General features: G+C 48.1%; 1 protein-coding gene across 24 annotated transcripts in view; it reads left to right on the top strand.

Annotated features, from left to right (window-relative positions):
- The window catches only part of LOC123507147 (homeobox protein Meis1-like), a 518053-nt gene extending 497010 nt beyond the window's left edge, over positions 1 to 21043 (top strand). For 19 of the 24 annotated variants that reach the window (XM_045259776.1, XM_045259787.1, XM_045259783.1 and 16 more), the window contains 3 exons: positions 5702 to 5769; positions 17385 to 17562; positions 17691 to 21043. In XM_045259776.1, coding sequence (XP_045115711.1) covers positions 5702 to 5769; positions 17385 to 17557 — 241 coding nt within the window. In that variant the 3' untranslated portion in view covers positions 17558 to 17562; positions 17691 to 21043. Of the gene's footprint in view, positions 1 to 5701; positions 5770 to 6366; positions 6426 to 17384; positions 17563 to 17690 lie in introns of all 24 variants that reach the window. The other 5 variants (XM_045259771.1, XM_045259767.1, XM_045259765.1 and 2 more) reach the window with 5 other exon arrangements.
- Positions 21044 to 23343: the final 2300 nt, after the last annotated feature.

Here is a 23343-nt window from a genome sequence, read left to right as displayed (position 1 = left end):
GGACGATAGAGATAGAGAACGAGGAAGAGGAGGAGGAGGAGGAGGAGGAGGAGGAGGAAAAGGAGGAAGAGGAGGAAGACAGCTTGCGTATAGGTGGAAGTACAGAGAAAGAGAGAGAGAGAGAGAGAGAGAGAGAGAGAGAGAGAGAGAGAGAGAGAGAGAGAGAGAGAGAGTAGCAATACAAACAATAGAGAAAAATGCAAGTGAGAGAATCAGAAAAACGCACTCGTGGGACCGATTAGAGAGAGAGAGAGAGAGAGAGAGAGAGAGAGAGAGAGACGTCGACTCAGGCCAATTTACTGGTGGTGCTCAGCTGCGTGAGTCACATAGATCACCAAGCTTATCATGTGTCCCAGCTTGCCTCTCATCCGCAACACTCCCTCTCTCTCTCTCTCTCTCTCTCTCTCTCTGGAAAACCTCTTGCTTCTTTGCGTTCCTCGTTTTTCTCTAACATTCACTATGTAGCACTTTCCTCCATCCCTTCCTCCTCCTCCTCCTTCTCCTCCTCCTCCTCCTCTCCAAGATTCAAGTGCCACTGGATCCCTCCTCTCTTTTCCTCGTCTTTCTCTCCCTTCCCCCAAACTCTTTTACCTTCACTTTACTTTCTCTCCTCTTCTTCTCTTCTTTCTTCCTTCTCCACCTCCTCCTCCTCCTTCTCCTCCTCCTGTGTTCTCAAGGTGTTCCCAGTTGGCCTGATTTACACAAGTCTCCCCCTTCCCACTTCCCCCCTACTAAGAAATACACTGCTATTCTGTATGCATTTTCTTCTCGGGGAGCGTTTTATACACCTTTTTGCTGTGTTTTCTGCATCGTATTCCCGCGGTAACTGAAGGAGGAGGAAGAGGAAGAAGAGGAGTTACATGCACGAATATACTCGGTCTTGTCTTTTCTCTCTTGACTGCATATTAACTCTACGGGACAGACGCACCAGTTCTCACCTTCACTAGTATTAATGAGAGACAGGTGTTCGCTTCCTTCCCTAACATGCCCGCCCTTCTTCACTCCAGCCAGCAGTTGTGGTCATAAATACCTGCCCAAGCCACCTCGCTCACTTGACACCTGTGCAGCTATAGGTAATAAACACGAGGAAAGGGAGGTGCTGGGGAAAGGGGAAAAGGGACAGTGGTTACCTCCTTCTCTTCTCTCACTCTAATCTCTCACTCTCTCTTTCTCTGGCTCGTGCTTGGAAGAGGAGGAGGAGGAGGGGGAGGAAGCGAAGGTGTGTTAGGAGGTTAAGGAATGCAGTAATATTTCAGCAAATCACTAATAAGGAGATCAATGAGGAAGGAGTGAAGGTAATAACAGTTTATCCTCCTCCTCCTCTTCCTCCTCCTCCTCCTCCTCCTCCTCCTCCTCCTCCTCCTCCTCCTCCTCCTCCTCCTCCTGTTTCTCACGTGACCCACTAAATCACGTATTTGTGCTCAGGAATGGAAGCTGTGAAAGTTGCCTCAAGTATTCACACACACACACACACACACACACACACACACACACACACACACACACACACTGAAAGACGAAATAAGTATTGAAGTGGAAAGAATAGAGAAAAAATAAGAGGAAAAAAGGATACTAGAACGAAAGAAGACAGAGGAGGAGGAGGAGGAGGAGGAGAAAGAGAAAAGAAGAGAAGGAAGATCAGCCCCCTCTGTTGACCGTTCAGTGTAACACCTTCCCATCACGTTACTCCTTCGTAGCCACCTGAGTCTCCCCATCACCTCCTCCCCCCCACACCTCAATACCCCCTCCCTCCCTCTCTCTCTCTCTCTCTCTCTCTCTCCTCTCTCTCTCTCTCTCTCTCCCTCCAGGTTATTTTGCCATGTTCACGATGTCCTCTCTGTGTCGCGGGGAGGGGAAGGGAGGGAGGGAAGGAGGAAAACAAGGGGAGGAAAGGAGGGAAACCAAATTAAAATGGAGAGAAAGAGAAGGGACTTGTGAGGGGAATAAGAAAGACCTTGTTTTTTTTTTTTTTATTTTCGTTTTGTTTAGTTTGGTTGAGATTTTTGTGTGTGTGTATGTGTGTTCAACTTAATTTTCTCCTTCCTTTTCTTTGTTTTATTTTTTTCTATTCTTTGTTTTATATTTCTCTTCGTGTGTTCTCTGTTTTTCTTCCGTTTAGTGTCCTCCTCTTTCCTCCTCCTTCTCTTCTTCATTCCTCCCTCCTTCTTCTTTCTTTCTGTTCCTCTTCCTTTTCCTTCCTATTTCTCCCTTTTTAACTTTCCTTATCGTCTCTCTCTTCTATTCGTTCTTCCTGTCTCGTGCTGTCTAGTTCATCCTTCCTTTCTTCCTTCCTTCCTTCCTTCCCTCCCTCATTCCTACCTGTCTTCCTTACTTCCTGTTTTTACCCTTTTTTCCTTTTACATTCCTATCTTCTCCCCGTTTCTTCCTCCCTCCCTGTCTCCTTCTCTTCTCTCATTTCGTCTTCCCTTCCATCCTCTCATCCTTCCGTAAATCTCCCTCTCTCCCTCTCCCTCTCTCCCTCCCTCCAAGTTGTTAGCCACGGCCAAGTCTTCCTTCCCTCTCGGGGCCTCCGCTGCTGTCGATAATTTGAGTCATTCCTAGATGGAACACCCTGATTCTTGGGAACACTCGTCGCCTCCCTCGTCAAGCGCCACGATTCCCGATTCCCGATTCCTGGCGAGATGGAATGGCGTGATTTGTGGCGAAGGGTCACTAGGAATTGGGAATGTTCTTGGTTTTTTTCTTTTTTTTTTTTTCTTCCTGTTTTTGTCATTATTTGGTGTGTTAAGTTTTTTTTTTTCATCAAGGTATTGGTAACAGTGTCTAGTGAGGGGGGTAGTGTAAGTTCTTGTTTTTTTTTTTTCGTTTTTTTCCTGTATTTTTAGTGTTTTTGGTGTGTAAAGCTATTTTTTTTTTTTTTTTTCATGAGGGCATTGGTAACAGTGTCTAGTGAGAGACCAGTGTAAGATTTCTCGCGGTTCTGGTATCTTTTTATCATCTTAGTTCATGTTTCTAAGCTTTATCTATTTACTTCTTCTGTTCGTTTTGTTTTGATATCCTACGTTTCTCTCCTCCTCCTCCTCCTCCTCCTCCTCCTCCTCGAATCTCGTGTTTATCTCTCATCTCCTCCGTTTGTTCACGTTTCCTGTTACGCTTATCCCTCTTCCTTCTACCTATCCTCCCTTCTCTTCTCTTTCTCTTCCCTTTCCTTCCTTCCTTTCCCTCTATCCATCTCTTCTATTCCTCCTTTCCTTTCACACCAACCCTTGTCTTTCTGTGAATTATGTAGCATCATTATCCCAGTTCTCCTTTCTTTTCCTTTATTCCTTCCTTCCTTCCTTCCTTCCTTCCTTCTCTGTTATTTCCATTTCCTTCATTTTTTTCCTTGTTTTTTTCTTTTTTTTTATCAAGTATGTTCGTGATTTTTTTTTCTTTTTTTTTCATTTTTTTTCTATCTCGTTCTTTTTCGTTTCATATTTTTCGTTCCTCGTCTATTTTCCTTCTTGCTGATCTTTCGCCTTTTCTTCCTCTTGTTTCTCTGTAATCTCCTCTTGTACCCAGCTCGTCCCCATCAGACTTAGCCTTCCTCCTCCTCCTCCCCCTCCTCCTCCTCTTTCTCCTCCTCCTCCTTCTCCTTCTCGTCTTCCTGTGTTTCCTTCCTCCTCCTCCATCTCCGTACCTCTGTCTTCCTTCTCGCCATGACCGGTCCTTCCCCTCCCTCCTCCTCTTCCTCTTCTTCCTGTTCCTTCTCCTCCTCCTTCTCTTCCTCCTCCTCCTTCTCGTCTCCTTCCTCCTCCAACATCTCTGTACCTCTACTTTCCTTCTCGCCATGACCCGTCCCTCCTCTTCCTCCTCCTCCTCCTCCTTCTTCTCCTCCTCCTTCTCCTCCTGCTTCTCCTCCTGTGCACCTCCAGTACGGATCTCAACTGAGGCGGAAAATTAAGTCCAAGGCGGCGTGCGTGTGTTTACGGACAGTTGGAGGGACGCGGCGCCCTGGATCCCCGCCTCTGGAAGCTGGAAACCCGCCTGGAAGCGTATGGTGTGCGATGGAATGGGAAATGTCTCTTCCTTCTCCCCTCAAGCTCGTCTATAGCAAGATTAAAGTTTCCTTGATGCTGTGGTTGGTAGTCCTGATTTTTTTCCCCCTCCGTCTCTCTGTCTCTCTCTCTTTCTCTGTTTCTGCATCTCTTTTTTTTCTTTCGTGTTCCGTTCACTTTCTTTCGCTGTGGCCGTTTTTCGTGGAGGGACTGACAGAGGGGCGTCTTCTGACTTCTTCAGGGGCGTATGTGGTGTTTGTTTGTCTCGAACGGGTGTCGCGGGTCGAAGTGGGCGCGCCGTGCTGTCTGGTGGCGGTGAGTGAGAGAGGCGGTGGTGGTGTTAGTGGTGTTAGTATGGGTTGTGTATGGTCGTGGCATGAGGATCAGTCAGATGTTCTCGCATTTTGTGTTCTATGGAAGACTTCCCGGTGGCTTGACTGGGCGGGAAAGTTGTGGTTATGGCGAGGTAATTACGTAGCGCAGGAATCGTGGCTCAGTTGAGGGCGGGCGTCTAATTTTTACTTCTGGCTCTTTGCATCGGTCTTTTGTCTCGCCAAGAGTAAGGGAGGAGCGGGTCTCGGGTCGAGTGAAAAACGCGCCGCAGGAAGGTCAGCGGCGGCAGGTCTTGTGTCTCTGGTGAGGCGGAAAATGAGACCGCAAGGCGAGAGGGTGCAGCGCCAGGCCACCACTCCGCACCCCACACCACTCCGCCGCCACTCCGCCAGGTTCACGCCCCTCCTGCTGTACCGTCACCACCACGCCTCCCTCAGAACAACACAGCACGGCCAGCTGATGCAAAGCTTCGCTATCAGGATAACGAACTGCAGCTCAAGAAACACCGCCATCACCACCACCACCACCGCAGCCAATGTTGTGGCCGCGGCACCCCTCCCGGTGCCTCCCGTCCCTCCCGTCCCGTCCCTCGCCTGAGACGGCTCTCCCCGCCGCAGCCGCCCCTCCCATGAGACTCCTAACTTGGGCTCATCTCAGGTTTCGGGGCTGTTTATTAGCACTAATTTCCCTCGATGGCAGTAGGTGGCGGCTGGAGGCGCCCCGCCAGGAGCGCCAAGAGGGGCCGAGGTACTTTTATGTTCTCCGTTTTGCCGCAAGACTCACGCTGCAGGAGGACGCGGCCCCGGGAGGCGGTGACCGACAGGGGGAGAAAAACAGCGAAGATGAGAGAAAATCGTGAGAGGTGGAGTGAGGGAGGAGTAAGAGGCGTTTTACGGGTAGCTGATAAAGAGAGGGAGAGGGAATTTCCGTCCTTTTATTGGGATGAATCTGGGACTCGGCATCGGCTCTTTCAATTCCACGTGTTGCTTGTGTTCATTGTTATTGTAGATGTAAGCTGTGTTTGTTCCAGGTGCCGCGGGTGGAGCAGCGACGCCGCCCTCTTATGGATGATATTGTCCTTGCATTTCATTTCCATGTGTGATTGATTTTTTTTCTTTTTATCAAATTCATTTATTGATTCATAACAAATATATTGCATAACCTTTATAATAGCATTAATCTTACCGCCACCAGTGCGTCACGCTGGTGCGCGGTGAAGGGTGTGTCGCCACGCTGCTCGCCAGTGACAGCGTGTGTGTGCCAGCCTTACCTTGCCTTCACCCTCCTGGTCACTTTTGTCCCAAGTGTTCACAGGTGACAGGTGTCGCAGTGCAGTGTTAGCATTAAGCCTTACCCTGACTACCCCACAGGTTTATCAATGCCCGCCGGCGGATAGTTCAGCCGCTCATAGATCAGTCGAACCGTGCGGGCGCCAGTGGTAAGTCGTTCCGTAACACAGCTCACGCCCGCCCGCTCCCGCAGCCCCACGCCCTCGCTGCGGCAGGCACCGTCACACCAGGAGCCTTCGTTTGAGGCCCAGAAGCAGGCTGCCTGCCCCAAGAGGCGTGTGGGGGCGCGGGTGCGGGAGCACACACCAGCCACACGCCCACACAATCCTACCCACGTTTACACCCATATTCACCCACGCGTGCACTGTCTCCCTCTGCTTCACGCTTGCCTCACCAGCCCGGCCACAGACCCAGGGCCCGGGGTACTGGAGGCCCCGGGGGTCAGCCAGCGGTCACGGGAAGCCATGGGGTCGCCTCAGCTTTGTGCGCCTTTCTCTCTGTCACCAGTGTCTGTGTCACTTGGAACAGTGGCGGCAGGCGCGGCCCTCGCCGCGTTTGCCACAACTGCTTCGCCCCTCATGCTGCATGGCCGGCGCCCCCCATGGCTTCTCTAAGACCGTAACCCTCTCAGGCTCCGCCGGGAGAAAGCCCCCCACCTCCACCCTCCCCGGGGTGCGGCGGGGTGTGGTGTTGGCGCCGCACTGCTTCACGTCCTAACCCTCTTTTCTCTCTCTCTCCTCCCCAAGGTTCATCAATGCGCGCCGTCGTATAGTGCAGCCTATGATTGATCAAAGTAACCGTGCTGGTAAGTCAGTCAGTCAGACAGACAGTCAGTCATTCAGATTGGCCCGTCACTCAGGCAACAAGCGGCTCGCCTGCGGGAGAGACGCCACAAAGTCTCTCCTTAGCGGCGTCGGCCGGCTTGCCCTGGCCGGCGATCAGTGTAGTGTTATGTACCCCTGCGAGGGCCGCGGCGCGGGGTGGGCGCGAGTGTCCTCCCGTCCGCCCCGCCGCCCGCAGCCCTCGCGACCGCCGGGGTGACTGTTCAGTAGCCGGAGTTTGCCAGTAGAGTTCGTGACTGCCGTACAGTAGAGGAAAGAGATGTAATGTTGTGGTTGGTAGATAACAACTCTGTCGCTATTAACAAGTCTCCAGCGTGGCCGAGGCCGCAGGTAGAGTAACTAGTATACTAGTAGTGGGAGAGACAGACGCCGCAGCAGTACACGGCAGGAGCATCCAGGAGCTGCAGGAGGAGCGCCGAGTTAGGCCTCAATCTCTCCCTCTGACCAATCTGCTGTTGCCTCTGCATCATGAATCTTCTACTAATTGCTTGTCCCACCGCATGACTGCATGATCCTAACTACTACTAGTCTTAAGATGAACCCTAACACCAAGAGCCGTGCAGGATGAACCTGTGCAACCAATTCTCTTTTTTGTGTTTTTAACAGAACTACGGAAGAAAAAGCCCGCCGCGCCACGCTGTAAGGCTGTGAGTCTGTAAGGCTGTAAGGCGCGGCGGGAGGCAGAAATAAATCCCTGTTAAGTGATTAGGTAACGTGCATTAATATGGATTTTAGATTAATATTTCACAGCAACGACCGCGATTCATAAGTTTTCGTTCGGCGTGTTCAGTAATACAATCGCGCGTGGCAATCCGCTGCCGCCCAATTGAGGCAGCGGAGGCGCCCTAAGCGAGAGGAGGCGCACCGCGGAGGGAGGGAGGACGGAGGCGGCGGCGGCGGCGGCGGCGGAATCAGCCCAGCACGGCATGGGCCGGGCAACAAAGCGGCTCGCGGGGACTCACCCTCGCTCTCTCCATTCACCAGCTCCGCCGCACATCAAATTAAAAGCGTTCCCCAAAGTTTTCCATTTAGGCGGCTGATGAAAAATTCACGGTTGCCTACTTTCCATAAATGTTTTTCCATTTCCCTCCCTCATTAACATGTTGCGAGCTTGTTTAAAACTTCACCCCCCCTCCTGCTCCTCCTCCTACTCCTCCTCCCTGCGGCCCCTTCCCCTGCCTGCCTGGGTCTGCCGCCGCTCCCCGTCCTCTCCGCCGTCTTTGTGTAGTTAAACTGTGACTTGATCTCGTTTCCTTGGCACTCCGCTTACTATTTCTCGGAGTGGCCGCGACAAGGTAATAGTGCATCAATAGGTGTCTGGCGGTGAGGGAGGGAGAGAGGAAGGGAGCGAGTGGTAGGCCGTGGTGGAGGGCGGCGGAAGAGGAGGATGGGCGATTAGCGTAGTTGGCGGTGAAACTCTGGCGTTCTTATAGAAAACGGATATTAAAGTCGGCAGCGGATTTGCCACTCTATGTTTTCTCGGATTAGAAGTGAAGGAAATGGGAACTTTTCTGGGCTTCCTCCTCAATGCTAGATTTAGGGATTGAAAGGAGTTATGGAGGCGGACTAGGAGGAGGAGGAAGGCAGGGAAAGAGAGAGTGGGAGAGAGGGAGAAGAAAGGGTGAGACGGAGGAGAGATAGGCAGGGAGGGAAGAAGGAAGGGAAAGAGCAGGAAGAGGAAGAAGAGGAGGAGGAGGAGAGGTATGTGTCTGTGATGAAATTAAGCTTAAATGCAGATGAGCCAAGACTCGGGTGGCGGGAAGATTAAGGGCGCCGAGTTACACAAGAGCGAAAGTGACTCGCTTCCCGGACCATTCACTGAGGAAGCTTTAGGAGAACAACACACAGGCGAGGAGAGGAAAAGAAGACTAGGAGGAGGAGGAGGAAGAGGAGGAGAAGAGGAGATAAAAAATACATGAATGGCACTTACGAAAGACCTCCCTGTGACCTTGTACTCCCAGATCCATTACGGCAACAAGAGAGAGAAAGAGAAAGAGAGACTCACCTCGCACCTCCTCCTCCTCCTCCTCCTCCTCCTCCTCCTCCTCCTCCTCCTCCTCCTCCTCCTCCTCCCATTCACACTTACAATCTCTCCCAATTAATCCAGGTGATTCGGATGCTCTTTGATGCACCGAAGAGGGAAGGGGGGTAGATAGGGAGGAGAGGAAATAGGTACTCCCACAACCTCCCCTTCCACTCCACCCCCAGTCTACTTTGAGAGCCTGGAGTGTCGGTATTCTTCCCATTGAAACACAGAAGTCCCCGCCGGAGGAGCTAAAAAAGACTCGCTTGTGTTGAACTCCTTGTGAAAAAGACGAAGAGAAACGTGGTGCCATCTTGCGGAAAAGTTGCAGTGGTGATCGGGTCCTCCTCCTCCTCCTCCTCCTCCTCCTCCTCCTCCTTCTCCGCTGCACCGTAAAGAATACCCCGCCAAGTTGAGGTATTCACTAAAATTTGGAAGCGTTCCCGAGGCGGCGACACATTGATGGGGCAAATCGCAATATGTTTACTCATTCACCTGATTATCTCGTCATTTTAGTCCTCGGCGGTGTGAAAGACGGACGTGGGGAAGGTAAATGAAGTTAGGTAGGCAGTTATTCTGTAGGATCGTTTATTTTGATGATGTTTTGGGGTGATTTAGCGAGAGAGAGAGAGAGAGAGATGGTATATAGAGCAAATCAATAATGTGGTGAGAGGAAAGACTGATACATGAATTAATACGAAGATAGGTGAACTGGATGACTTCAAGGACGAGGAAAGGACACAGCCAGTAGTCAGAATGTAGTGAAGGATTCCAATAAGGTCAGCTGATTAAGTTCGAAGGTTTCCAGTCAGGTCAGCTGATTTAAGTTAGTCAACCAGTCACTCATTCAGTCACCCAGCCTGTCAGACAGTCAGCCAGTCAACCACCCAGCTAGTCAGTCAGTCAGTCAGTCAGCCAGTCAGTCAGTTCATTCATTCATTCAGTCAGTCAGTTATTCAGTTAGTCAGTCCATCAATCAGCCACCCAGCCAGTCACTCAGTCATTCAATCAGCCATCCAGCCAGTCATTCAGCCACCCAGCCAGTTACCCAGTCAGTCAGTCAGTCAGTCAGCCAGCCAGCGAGGGAGACAGTGAGGGGACAGTCGCTTTCCATCCATCTGAGAAGGCGGCAGCGTTACTTAACTTTGCATATCGGAGGAGAATCACAGAGGGATGCTGCGGAGATGAATGGACGGAGGGGAGGATGATGAGGCCTGGGAGACGAACGGGGGAGGAAACAGGAGGATGAAGAGGGTGAGGAATGGAGGAAGGGAAAATACGAGAGTGGAGGACGAAAAGAGAGGAAGAATAAGGTGGAAAAAGGGAGATGAAGAAGAGGAAATGGGAGGATGAAAAGAATTATGATACAAATAGGAATAATGAAGAAAGAAAGGGGGAATAAGTAAGAATATGAGAACCAGAAAAGAAGTAAGTGAAAAAACAGAAAGATAAAAATAAGAAGCTAAAAGGATAAGAAAGAAAGAGAGAAAGTCACACAGAAAGAGAGAGAGATTCCCCTTCGTAGGAAAAGCCGAAAAAAAAAAGGAAGGGAAGAGATGGAGGGGAAATGAGGGTAAATGAGGGAATATCCATTACGAATGAGGCCGAGAAGGGACCATTTAGATCACAAAACTCATGTCATCAAGAGTGAACGTTGACCACAAGGGAGCGTCACTGTTTACTTGTGGGGAGAGGAAGAGAGGGAAGAGATGGAGAGGAAGGGAGAGAACGTGCTGGAGCGAGAGAAGATAGAAGAGAGCAAGGGAGTTTGGGAGGAAAATACGAGAGAGGATGAGAGTAGTGAATGAAAGGGGGGGAGAGGAAGGGAGAGTGTTGAAGGAGAGGAAGGGAGATAGAGTGCGAGAAGGAGAGGAAAGGAGGAGAAAAAGAGGGCATGAGAGTACTGAATGAAAGGGAGAGAAAAGGAGAATACTAGAGAGGAAAAGGAATAAGAAGAGAGGATGCTGGAAGGGAGAAGAAAGGAGGAGAAGGAATTATAGGAGAATAGGAAATAATGAAGGAGAAAAAGCTGGATGAGAGATAGAATGTAAATAGAGAGAGAGAGAGAGAGAGAGAGAGAGAGAGAGAGAGAGAGAGAGAGAGATGGGATGTTCTGTTCGAGATGACGTGACTGGGATGTGACTTCAGAAGGAGATGAAGAGCAGATCGTTAAGAGAGTGAAGGGAATGGGATGGCGGACGGGACGGGACGGGACAGAAAGCGAAGGGAAGGGAAGGGAATAAGATGATGTGGTGTATGGAAATGGGGCAGAGATATATGGTGGTATGGATGACTGAGGAATGAATGGGCGTCTGAGTGGCTGGAATGGATGCATGGATGAATAAATTGATAGATATAAAATGGAACAGAAGATGGAAGGAAAAAAAAAAGTAGGTGGATTGGCTCTAATAATGACAGATAAGTGGAGGAAGGGCAACATGTGGAATGGAATAGTGGAATAGTGCATGTTTATGAGTGACCCTGGCTGGATATGTGGAAGAGATGGATAGTCTTGATGGATAAGAAAGTAAATGGCGTGAAAGTAATGTAAAAGAAAAAAAAGGAAGAAAGAAAAACATTAGCCTTTCATCTCTACTGTGTGTGTGTGTGTGTGTGTGTGTGTGTGTGTGTGTGTGTGTGTGTGTGTGTCCCCAAGAGTGATATTGCGCCCCATTTCCCATGTGTCATTATTATACCCCAAAAGTATTGATAAATGGTACCTAAGATGGTTTCCCGCTGTAAGAGAGAGTAGAGTTGCTAAACACCACCACGACCACCACCACCAGCACACTCCAGACCACCACCACCACCACCACCACCACGTGACGAACACTTTGAAGCAGAAATAGTGATAGAGAGAGAGGAAAGTAGGTGGAAAAAACGAACGTATCTCACATTACGAACAAAAACGGACGATATGACGTGTTCGTAAACCAGGGGACTTATGGGAGAGCTAATGGCAAGGCCCCCTAAGAAGAAGCCATCATGAAGATAACTATTAGTGATAAAGGAAGAACCCGGAGGAGGAGGACGACGAGGAGAAAGAGGAGGAAGAGGAAGAAGAGGAGGAGGAGGAGGAAGCATGAACAGTCTTCTCCTCCTCCTCCTCCTCCTCCTCCTCCTCCTCCTCACACTGTAGTAGGAGGAGGAAAAGGAGGAGAATAAAGGAAAGAAGACAAGACAGTGACGAGATGTTGGATCATGTGTGTGTGTGTGTGTGTGTGTGTGTGTGTGTGTGTGTGTGTGTGTGTGTGTGTGTGTGTGAGTGTGTGTGTTAAAGGAAGGAACAATGAATCTAGAGAGGAAATAGTAATTGTGGTAGTAATTGTCTGGCGGCGATGAGGGTGTGAGAGAGAGAGAGAGAGAGAGAGAGAGAGAGAGAGAGAGAGAGAGAGAGAGGAGATATGGGAGGGATGGAGATGCTCTATATGGGAGGGATGGAGAGAGAGAGAGAGAGAGAGAGAGAGAGAGAGAGAGAGAGAGAGAGAGAGAGAGAGAGAGAGAGAGAGAGAGAGAGAGAGAGAGAGAGAGAGAGAGAGAGAGAGAGAGAGAGAGAGAGAGAGAGGAAGAATGTGGGAGATATATATTATAGGCAAAAAGTAAATAGACACTGAGAAAGACAGAGAGAGAGAGAGAGAGAGAGAGAGAGAGAGAGAGAGAGAGAGAGAGAGAGAGAAAGAGAAGAAAGACATGGAGAGCTCAAAAATAAAAGAAAAATAGCAACAAGTAACAAATAAGACAAAGAGAAGGAATAGAATAGAGAAAGGGAAACAGAAACCAATTAGGAAAAGAAGCAAAGAAGAGAAAACACTCCAAAGAAAACGAGAAACGGGAAATAAATCTTGCAGAGAAACGAGAAAGAAAATGTAGAGAAACCAACCCCACCAAAGAGAGAGAGAGAGAGAGAGAGAGAGAGAGAGAGAGAGAGAGAGAGAGAGAGACACACGACACGACACAACTCAAAGAAATGAAAAACAACAACAAAAAAAAGGAATATGATAAAGGATAGCAGAAGGAAGAAGAAGAAGAAGAAGAAGAAGAAGAAGAAGAAGAAGAAGAAGAAGAAGAGAAACAGAAGAAGAAGAAAATCCCTCCTGAAGAAGCGGCAGGAGGGACACAGGGACACAGGGACTCATTTGGAAGCGTGTCTCTCTGTCCTCCCTTTCCCTCCACCCTTCCACCCCTCCACCCCCCCTCCACCCACCGGAGGACACTTTGGGCCAAGAATATTAAGGAAAATAAGCAAAGTTGGACAGAAGAGACTGCGGTTTGGGGAAGCATTTTTTTTAGGGGAGAGTACAGAGAGAGAGAGAGAGAGAGAGAGAGAGAGAGAGAGAGAGAATCACCTTGTCTCATATATTAGACAACTTAGGAAAGACCAGAAAAACTCTCTCTCTCTCTCTCTCTCTCTCTCTCTCTCTCTCTCTCTCTCTCTCTCTCTCTCTCTCTCTCTCTGTCTCTGTCTCAGTCTCTGGAGCGCCCTATCTCCACCAGTATTGATAACCAGTGCCATCTATCGGCGGCGGAAGAATGGACCAAAACACCCTTTTATTTATAGTTACTCTGCTGCAGCCACGCGTAAGCCGAGCGAGGGAAAGGCTGGCCGGTAAACAGTGTCATTAATTAGAGTAGTGCCGGACTGTTGTGGCCTCTGCAGTGCGTAGGAAAGGGAGGGCAGGGCGCAGGGGTGGCGGGAAGGGTGAGCTGGGATATAGGAGGGAATGTATAGGTAAGGGAGGTACTGACGCGTTGAAGGGAGATTGGTGAGGTTAGGTAAGGGTAAGTGAGGTTAAGTATTGTGTATTGTAGGGGGAAGGTGATCGGAGTGTGGACAGTGCATGGTTTGGCAGGGGGTGAGGCAGTTTTGGCAGAGGGGAATGAGAGCTGGGGAAGGACTGTGTTGAAGGAAATGGTTTGATTATCTATGGTGGACTTGTGTATTTGTGTCATCAGGGAAACATTTTTTTTTTTTTTTAGAAGGATATATTTGAAGATCCTGAGAAAGACATGAAGATCAGAAATGTTGTCTTTTATTTATCAAGGGTATCCACTAATACGTTTTATCTTAACCTCTTCAGTATCATGACACGTTTCCATATTCATTCTGGTGATTTTATACAGCTTCAGAAACTAATGTGGGGTTGAAATAGTGAGGACTGTGGCCATTAATCTCCTGACGTCCATAGATTCTTCTTAATGCAAATAAAATCGTCTAATCTTTTCGAAAACTCAAGATAGAAATGTGTCCCAGTACCGAGGAGGTTAAATATGTTCTAAAAAGTTCCAAGGTTGATAATCGAATTCTTAAAGTCAATTCCAGAGTTTGTTCGTATCGATAGTATTTGTTATGAGTGTTATCAGTGAATTTTGCCTTGGCCCACGAGTAACAGTCTTATCATATTGTACAGTCACGTACTTTACACAGCTTCATAATGTTATCCTTGAAAACCAGCCAGCCAGCCAGCCAGCCATTCATTCCCTTCACACATGTCAACATTACCCAACACTCATCAAAACTCTACAAAATTCTTCACATAAAACAGGGTACAAATCCATTTTGGTATTAAGAAACTGCTTAATTACTAGAAAAAATATTTACTGAAACTGAAATAGCCATATTAACGGCAAGGAAAAATACGTTAATTACTAGTGAAAAATATGAATATACAAAAAAAAAAAAATTTACTAAATTTTAAAGACCCACATTAGCGGTAAGAAAAATGCTTAATTACTAGAAAATATAATACACTCACATAAAAAGAACTAATAAAACTCTGAATTTAAGCCAAGCATTGCACACACATTGCTTCACTAGTATTAACCACTTCAGTACCAGGACGCGTTTCCATATCCATTGTGGTTACTGCTTGGTTGGTTTGATACAGCTTCAGAAACTCGAGTGGGGGGGATTAAATTAGTGAAGACTGGCCACTAATTAATCTCCTGACCTCCATAAACCCTTCCTAATGTCAACAAAATCGCTTTATAATGCCCAAAACTCAAGGTAAAAATGACACGTTTCCATATTCATTCTAGTTATTATTTCGTGAGTTGAAACAGCTTCAGAAACTTATGTAGCGATTAAAAGAGTGAAGACTGGCCATTAATTAATCTCCTGACCTCTATAGACCCTTCCTAGTGCAAATAAAACCATCTAATCACACCAGAAAAAGGTAAAAATGCTTCCCAGTACTGAAGGGGTTAAGCTCAAACTAACCTGCCTCTTATGCCTCTGTCCATCCATGCATCGTGTTGACCTGACTTGCTTGTGTTGTGTTGTGTTGCTTGTTGCATCCCGTAGCTGAGTAGTGTGTGTGTTTCTTGCATGCCTTGTTACCTGTAGTGTTGCTGCACCTCACACAGCTCCACCAACACTCTTCCTGGTGTGTGCAAGGGCGTGAGCATTTGTTTGTAGTTTGTAGTGTGTGAATAGGTATGTAAGTTAAAGTATAGTTAGAATATTGTTTGCATTCAAGGGAAAGGAAGAGGAGGAGAAGGAGGAAGAAGGAAGAAAAGTTGGTTTGTAAATTGTCATTGTCTCACCAACCTTCTCTTTCTCTTTACCTCTTTCTCTTTCTCTTTCTCTCCTTTTCTTATATTTAGTTCAGTATTTGGAGGGTTTAAAGGGAGAACTATGCTGGTTCTGTTGAAATTAACGTGGATGATCTCATAGTTATTTGAAGTTTGAATTATTAGTGGTTATATTCTCTCTCTCTCTCTCTCTCTCTCTCTCTCTCTCTCTCTCTCTCTCTCTCTCTCTCTCTCTCTCTTTGTTCAGAAATTCCCTTTCCTTCACTTTCTCCCCAAGATTTCTCTCCTCCACCTCTCCCCATTCTTCTTCCTCCTTCGTCTTCCCCTCTCTCCCTTTCTCTCTTTCTCTTTCTCTCCACTCACTCTTTTCTCTCCCTCCGTTTTCTCTTCTTCAGTATTCTCTCCCTCCACAATTTTTCCCTCCCATACTCTTTTCCATGCCTTCGTCTCTCCATTCTCCTTGTTCCAATTTTTTCCTCCCTCTCCCTCGATTTTCCCTCCTCTCTCAGTCTTTCCATTCTCCTTTCTTCACTATTTTTCCTCCCCCTCTCGTTTTCCTTTCCCTCCACACCGTTCTCTTTTTCTCCCTCCCTCCTGTCTTTTTCTCTCCCTCTCTCTCTCTCCCTCTCCCTCCCTCCCTCGTCTCAGGTTCTCGCCTCCAGCACTGGCCGGTGGGGAGATTCTCATCAGCTGATTGAGAAATCCTCTTAGGCCTGCTGGAGGAGAGGCCTACTTTTATGCATTTTGACAGCCCATGACGGATTGGCAAGGAGGGAGAGAGGGGGTGGTGCTAGAGTGCCTTGTATTTACTCTTAATCCTCAGCCTCTGTGCCTCCTTCATACAGTGTTTTCGTCTCTGTCTCTCCTCTTTTTCTTCTTTTTTTCTCCTCCTCTTCTTCTTCTTCTTCTTCTTCTTCTTCTTCTTCTTCTTCTTGTACTTCTTCTTTTCGTCGCTTTCTCTCTCTCTCTCTCTCTCTCTCTCTCTCTCTCTCTCTCTCTCTCTCTCTCTCTCTCTCTCTCTCTCTCTCTCTCTCTCTCTCTCTCTCTCTCTCTCTCTCTCTCTCTCTCTCTCTCTCTCTCTCTTTCTTTCTCTCTGTCTTTGTTTCATCTAAATCTTTGTTTATTTTTGTTTTTATTTTATTCTTTTTAGTTTATGGGATATTTTTTTGTCTATTCCTTGTGTGTGTGTGTGTGTGTGTGTGTGTGTGTGTGTGTGTGTGTGTGTGTGTGTGTGTGTGTGTGTGTGTGTGTGTGTGTGTGTGTGTTGTATTGCATCCTTTCCTTTATCATTTCTTTTCTTACTCTTTACATTTCATTTCATCTGGCTTTCTATTGGAATATCCCTTTTCTTGTTCTGTTTCCTAGCCTCCTCCTCCTCCTTCTCCACTTTCTTTCTCCTCCAACTCCTCCTCCTCCTCCTCCATTACTGTGAACCTTCAACACCAAATCCCACCTTCCACTGCCATTGAGGAAGAGAAGACAAAGAAGGAGAAGCATTGTTTTCTTTGGACGTTATGGCGGCCAGTCTTCTTCAGCGGTACAGATCCGCCGACCATTATAACGGAGACAAAGACACCAACGCCCTCTTTTGTCGGTCTCTTGCCTACGGCGGCCTCTCTTCATTTCACTAAAATTGTCTACGAGTGAAAAGTCGGGGTGTGTGTGTGTGTGTGTGTGTGTGTGTGTGTGTGTGTGTGTGTGTGTGTGTGTGTGTGTGTGTGTGTGTTTCATTTGCCTTCAGCCGTGTGCAAACAATGAATGCTGTGTGTGTGTGTGTGTGTGTGTGTGTGTGTGTGTGTGTGTGTGTGTGTGTGTGTGTGTGTGTGTGTGAGTTTGTTTGTTTGTTTGTTTGTTTATCTGCCTTTGTTTATTTTCCGGTAGGTTCTAGTCCTCCTCCTCCTCCTCCTCCTCCTCCTCCTCCTCCTCTTCAGTCACACACTCGTGGTGATTAATCTCTCATATTGAAGGGGGAAGGGAAGGGGTGAAGGGGAGACTCAACACACCCTCAGGACTCATGGAAAGGAATGGAGGACCTCTCTCTCTCTCTCTCTCTCTCTCTCTCTCTCTCTCTCTCTCTCTCTCTCTCTCTCTCTCTCTCTCTCTCTCTCTCTCTCTCTCTCTCTCTCTCTCTCTCTCTCTCTCTCTCTCTCTCTCTCTCTCTCTCTCTCTCTCTCTCTCTCTCTCTCTCTCTCTGTCTGGATTCACACTGTAGTGGTGGTGAACAGAGTAGGTTGGCAGTGAGGTAGTGTCTCTGGTTGAGTAGCGCCTTGAGTAGGTGTTAGTCGCCCCGCAGCGGGTCCTCTCAGGTGTAGGCATCGTAGGTTGCCACTAACGCGGAACTCCGAGGTAATAAACATGTTGGCCACAGTGCCGCACTTTCCAGGTCCGGCCGGCGCCTACTCCCCCGATGCGGCGTCCATGGGCTACATGATGGACGGGCAGCAGCATATGTTCCGCTCAGACCCCTACACCGACCATGCCGCCGCCGCCGCCTACTACGGACACCCGGCGGCCGCATACAACTACCCGCATCATCTATAGGTCCGGTGAGTGAGTGCCAGCAGTGTGGCTGCGCCGCGGCCTGTCTGCCGTGGCCCTGTGTCTCATGAGTGCTTGTGATAATAACCCTGGTGCATCCAGTCAGTGTTCTAACGTGCCTCTTGTTGTCTTGCAGCGTGTAGCGGTCAAGTAGCGTGAGCGTGGTGTCCCTGATGCCCTGAGCCACGAGCAGCCCCGCACCGAGAGTCCCCGAGTGTGGTAGTGTGGCGGCCGCCGGCGACAGAGAGGACTGTGGCGAGCCGGCGGCCGGTGCCCCCGCGGCGCGTATGCGCCCCGCGTGGCGGCAGCGTCAGGGGAACTGTGTACATATTCTTGGTGTCTCGCGCGTTAACGTTTGTGAGGAGTGGACTGCCAGGGGTGAGGACAGTGGCGCGGGCTGGGCAGGGGCGTGGCAGGGCGGGGCCGGGCAGGGCATGACACCCTTCCCGCCGCCGCCGCTACTGTTGTGGCTCATCATCATCATCATCACCTCAACACCTCACCACCAGCCTGCGCGGGGCGTCGCTGTTGCAGCGTGACGTCACAAGCACAGCAGCAGCGGCAGTAACCTCCGAGGCGTCTCAAGGATCAGCACCGGGAGCGGCTCCTCTCCGTGACGTCACGACACCACCACCACCGTCGAAAACCAATGCGGCAGCAGCAGCAGCAGCAGCGCTGTGGGTGCGGCAGCCGCGCCAGCAGCACGCCGCTGCTCCGCGGGCCTGCTGCCCCCAAGTGCCGTGCGTCGCATGTACCGAGAGCCGAGAGTAACGTGAAAGTGATATGTATATTATTGTGTTGCACCAGAACCCAGTTTTGTTCACGAGTCCAACCACCACCGAAACCCGAAGGCGGTGCCGCGGTGACTCACGAGCCGCCAGTGGAAACAGCACAGGTGACGCAGCACCCCACCCTCCCAGGCCCACACCGCCGCGACGCTCCGCAGGTCGGGTCAGACGTGACCTCAGATGACCTGGCTCGCCTCTGTGACCCCAAACTCAGGAAAAGTGTGATGGCAGAATGACCCCGCACGGTGGTGACCTACAGTGCACACACACACACACACACACACACACACACACACACACACACACACACACACGTATCGCTCACTCAGATCATACATTGTTTCCTGTGATCTACCCCCAAAACGCACACACACACACAAACACACAAGCACACACACACACACACACACACACACACACACACACACACACACACACACACACACACACACACACACACACACACACACACACTTTCCGTTCCCCCTCCCCCACCCACACCTACTACAGAGCCAGACGTGCATTTTTGTTATAGGAGAAAGAACAGGATAATGTGACGCTGTATACGACTTGTGAATCCTGTATACGATTGCAGTTATCATCTTGTACATTACGAGTTGTCTTCGGGTGACCCACCGGACTTGGACGCGGGAGCTTACGACTTCCGCGACTGTGTGGGGAATAAAGGAGAGGAGAAGAACAACAGACTGACTAAAGGTTAAAAAAAAGAAATTAATATACCTCGATTATTTTTTTTCCAAGCGGATGTTACTACGACTGTGGTCAGAGGAAATCTATAAGGAAAACTAGAGACTACGGTGATGATACCAGTACATGTAAACGTTAATGCTTTAGTGGTAAGAGTCCCTCCCTTCTTATTCTCCTTCTCCTTCTCTCTCTCTCTCTCTTTCTCTTTTCTCGTTACCATTTTCTTCTTTTATCCTCCGTCTTGTATCTATCTATCTTCTCCAAATCACTTTTTTTTGCGTGTTATGTCTCATCCTATCGTCTTTTCTTTCATGTTTTCCTCCTCCTCTTCTTCCTATTCCTCCTCAATCTTCCTACCTTTTCCTCATCCTTGTCCTCATCCTCTTCCTTGGTCTTCTCTTCCTTGTCCTCCTCCTCTATCACTCATTTACTTAACCTTTTTCTCCTCTTCCTTTTTCTTCTTTTCTCTCTCTTTTTGTCTTTTTTCCTCCACCTTCCAGTCGAGGAGGTCAGGTTCACGGAGGGAGTGTGTTGCCATCCCCGAGTGACAACCCAACTTTAGGTATACGTATTGGGGGCATCTGGCAACAGTGTGACCTTGAAAGGGACTCGCCGCTACTCCTACTTACCTTTGTATCATAGGTAACATTTAAATAAATACACAAAAAAATCCCTAAAATAAATAAATCAAGAAGAAAGTTGATACTGTTGTAAAAAAAAATAATAAGATAAAGGTAATATTAATACTACTACTGAATAAATAAATGAATCAATAACCCAAACACTTTTCACACCTGCAGCAATATCGATATTATTTCTGTGATGTTCTGTGTTAGGGCTGACCAGTGCCATTGTAGCGCACCGGAGGCAGCCGTGCGGGAGGCGGTGGGCAGCAGTTTGTCGGCTGACTGTAGCGGCTGATCGACCTGCTAACAAAAAAATAATAAATAAATAAAATAATAAAATAATGTTTCGCGCGCTCACTTCCGGCGACTTAAGAGGATTGAGTACTGCTTTCTTTGTTTTATTTCATTATGTTTTTATTTTCTATGTATTGTTTGTTTTTTTTATCATATTTTCGTTTCCTCTCCCGTATGAAGAGAAGTCTCCAGATGAGTGGCGAGCAGCAGCAGCGGCAGCAGCAGCAGCAGCAACAGCAGCAGCAGCAGCAGCAGGGCAGGGCATGACTAGCGCCGCCCTGCGCTGCGCTGCGCTCAGCCTGCGTAGCATCAGTGACTGTCTCAAGTGTCGAGTGTCAAGGAGCTGAGTCGTGAAAACAGTGAAAAAATTCCTCTGTTTCTCTCTCATTTACACAATCAGAATGTTATGGGCGCGAGAATTATGGGAAAAATTCAACTCAAATTCATTGATGGAAAAGTCCAAATTGTTGATGTGTGGAGCAGCGGCGGCGGTCCGCGGGGAGCACCGAGGAAGACTTCCTTTCTGTTGCTTTCATGGTATTTAATCCTCTTTCCATATTTTGAGTTCCATTTTGCCATATATTTTGACCTGCTCATTATACGAATTCTGAAGAAGGAAAACAACCGAAATAGTTTATCTTATTCCTGTGCTGTTGTGTTGCCACATTGTAATCTTATAAAGATGTTTTTGGCGTCAGTGGACCCCGTATGGTTAGGTAACTGTGTAGTAGTAAAACTCTATCCGATTTCTGAGCCGCTTTCCCTTGTTTTTTGTACATACTGGACGTTCCCTCTGCCAGTGACTCTTCCCGTGACTGCAGTGTAGAGTGGCATTTCTACAGTGGTTGTATATTTGTATCCTAAATTCAACTTCTCATGAAGAAAACATTGTTACAACAAAGTTCAAAATGTCTGCAATTCTGTAAAATACATTTTTTAGCTCTTATAATAGAATCATAAGAATTTAGTTGATTCGTTATCGAAATTCTTCTTTCCAGTCTGCATTCAATGAAAGCATTAAATGCTGGGTATTGTGTATATGATTTTTCCAAAAATAAACGTGTTTTAAACTATGGTCTTGATCATTCACTTTCCCCTCACCTACCAACTCACCTACCAACCAAACTCTAAGGAGCAACAGCCTCTTCTCTGCTCCATCACCACCACCACCACCACAGCCACACACGCCAGCGACCACTCACCACCCACCATACTCACCACACTCACCCTTCACTCACGTCCCATGCCTTCCTCACTCACCCAGGCGTATGCACACTGACACTGACATACTGACACACCATTAGTAACCATGTGAATGATGCACACATACTATAAGTCCTGTCCACACTCATCAGACACGTAGCATAACAAACGAAGCAGCGACTCCCGCACCTCACCACCTCACCACACTCCCCAACAGACACTCAAGACTCATCACAACTCAACACAGTGATAAATAATACACAGAGGACACACCAAGTATCTATTAATAAGAAAATATAGATAAAACACTTTAAAAACACTCATCATGATTCGGAATAAGTATCGAAGCTGTCACGTGACCATTCAAGATCCTGCCAGTTCCGGAGGACTCTTGGTGGGCAACAGTGCGCAGCAGACTGTCAGCTGAGACGGACGAGCTAGTGTTTCTTGAGTAAGTGAGTGTGTTGAGTGACCCGAGACGTCTGCCCTGCCTGCTGGTGACTCTACTGGTGACCTAGAGTGGCCCTGACCAGAGAGGAAGGCACAGGAAAGGCGGTGAGCTAAGTTTGTATCTGTAAGAGACAGAAAGAGAGAGAGAGAGTGTGTGTGTTTGTGTGTGTGTAAGAAAACCTACTTGGTGACGTGACGGTGGCTACTGCTGAGCGTGTAGCGTTCCAGCAGTGGCGTGGCAGCAGCTTGGGTCACGGGGCAAGAGTCAGCAGGGCGTGGGGCTTGGCTGGGCTTGCTGGTTGCCTTCAGAAAGTATTGTTGTTTTTGTTTTTCCTTCCTGCGTTGACGGATTGCCAGACGCCGCCACCTGCTCGTAATTAACTATCCATTACTTCCCCTCCCCTATTCTCAGCCTTCTTTCTTCCCTCCTTCTCTTTATCCTACAATTCTATCCTTCGCAAAGCTTCTACAATTTTTCCTTCCCTCCGTATTTTCCTCCCAAATTGTCCTCTACTCTTTTCTCCCCCATCTTCCTCGTCATAAGTCTCCGCCATTACTCCTCCCCATCCCTTCCCTCTCTCACCTCCCCATATCGCCTCTAACCCTCCTCTCCCCAGTTCCCTCTCCTCTTCGCCCTTCCTCCCCCGCTTGTTAGCTTGTTCACTTGCTGAGAGAGTGATTGTTTCATTATTATTTCTCAGCGATAGTGTTTAGCGTGGCAAGATATGCACGCCAGGCACTGTTAGCTACCCATCCCTGCCTTGACTCCTGTGCTCCTCGTTTGTTCATCTTTCGTTACTTCTCGCGCAGTCTAAACCAGACAGGGGTATGTAGACTGGTTAGCGCCACCTCTTCCTCTTGCTCCTCCTCCTCCTCCTCCTCCTCCTCCTCCTCCTCCTCCTCCTCCTCCTCCTCTTCCTCTTCCGGTTCTCCCTCATCATCATCGCCATTATTTACTTCTGATTTACCTTCTACAACTTGGCTTTGAAAAAATACCATAATATTACATAAAATTGCGTATAGAATTATAAAAAAACAAAAATTATGGTTATTATCCCTGTAGTCTTTCACTTAACCCCTTCAGTACTGGAATACATATTTACTTTGAGATTTTATACGATTAGACCATTTTATTGACATTAGGAAGGGTCTATGAAGGTCAGAATATTAATGGCCACAGTCTTTCCTATTTCAATCCCACACATAAGTTTCTGAAGCTGTATAAAATCACCAAATAGCAACCACAGTGAATATGGAAACGCGTCATGGTGCTCAAGGGGTTGAAATTAGTTAGGGCAATATAACCACAAACAAACGATCGAGTAGTGAGCAGAAACAAACTATCGGGAAATGACAAGGCGGCGTGTAAATCTCCATATCACCTTGCTTATCTGCTTCATCTCCGTTTTTTCTTCTTCATTCTCCTTATCCTTGTTCACGTAATTCTTATCTTCCTTTACGATATTTTCCTCGCACACGTCGTCCTCCTCTTCGTATTTACTCTTCACCTCTTCATTTTACGTCATAATCTCCTTCGTCTGCGCTCCATCGTCGTCTTCCTCCTCCTCCTCCTCCTCCTCCTCCTCCTCCTCCTCCTCCTCTGTTATTCCTCCATTCTGCATTCTCTCGTCCTCTTCCATTCCTCTTCCGTCACAACGACGATTTTCAAAGGCTACAGATCATTAGTCGTGTTCATAACAGCGGTTCTTTATATAATATT

The sequence above is a fragment of the Portunus trituberculatus genome, chromosome 21 (genome assembly GCF_017591435.1).
Source record: "Portunus trituberculatus isolate SZX2019 chromosome 21, ASM1759143v1, whole genome shotgun sequence".
Taxonomy (NCBI): domain Eukaryota; kingdom Metazoa; phylum Arthropoda; class Malacostraca; order Decapoda; family Portunidae; genus Portunus; species Portunus trituberculatus.
This window is presented reverse-complemented; position numbering and strand designations above follow the sequence as displayed.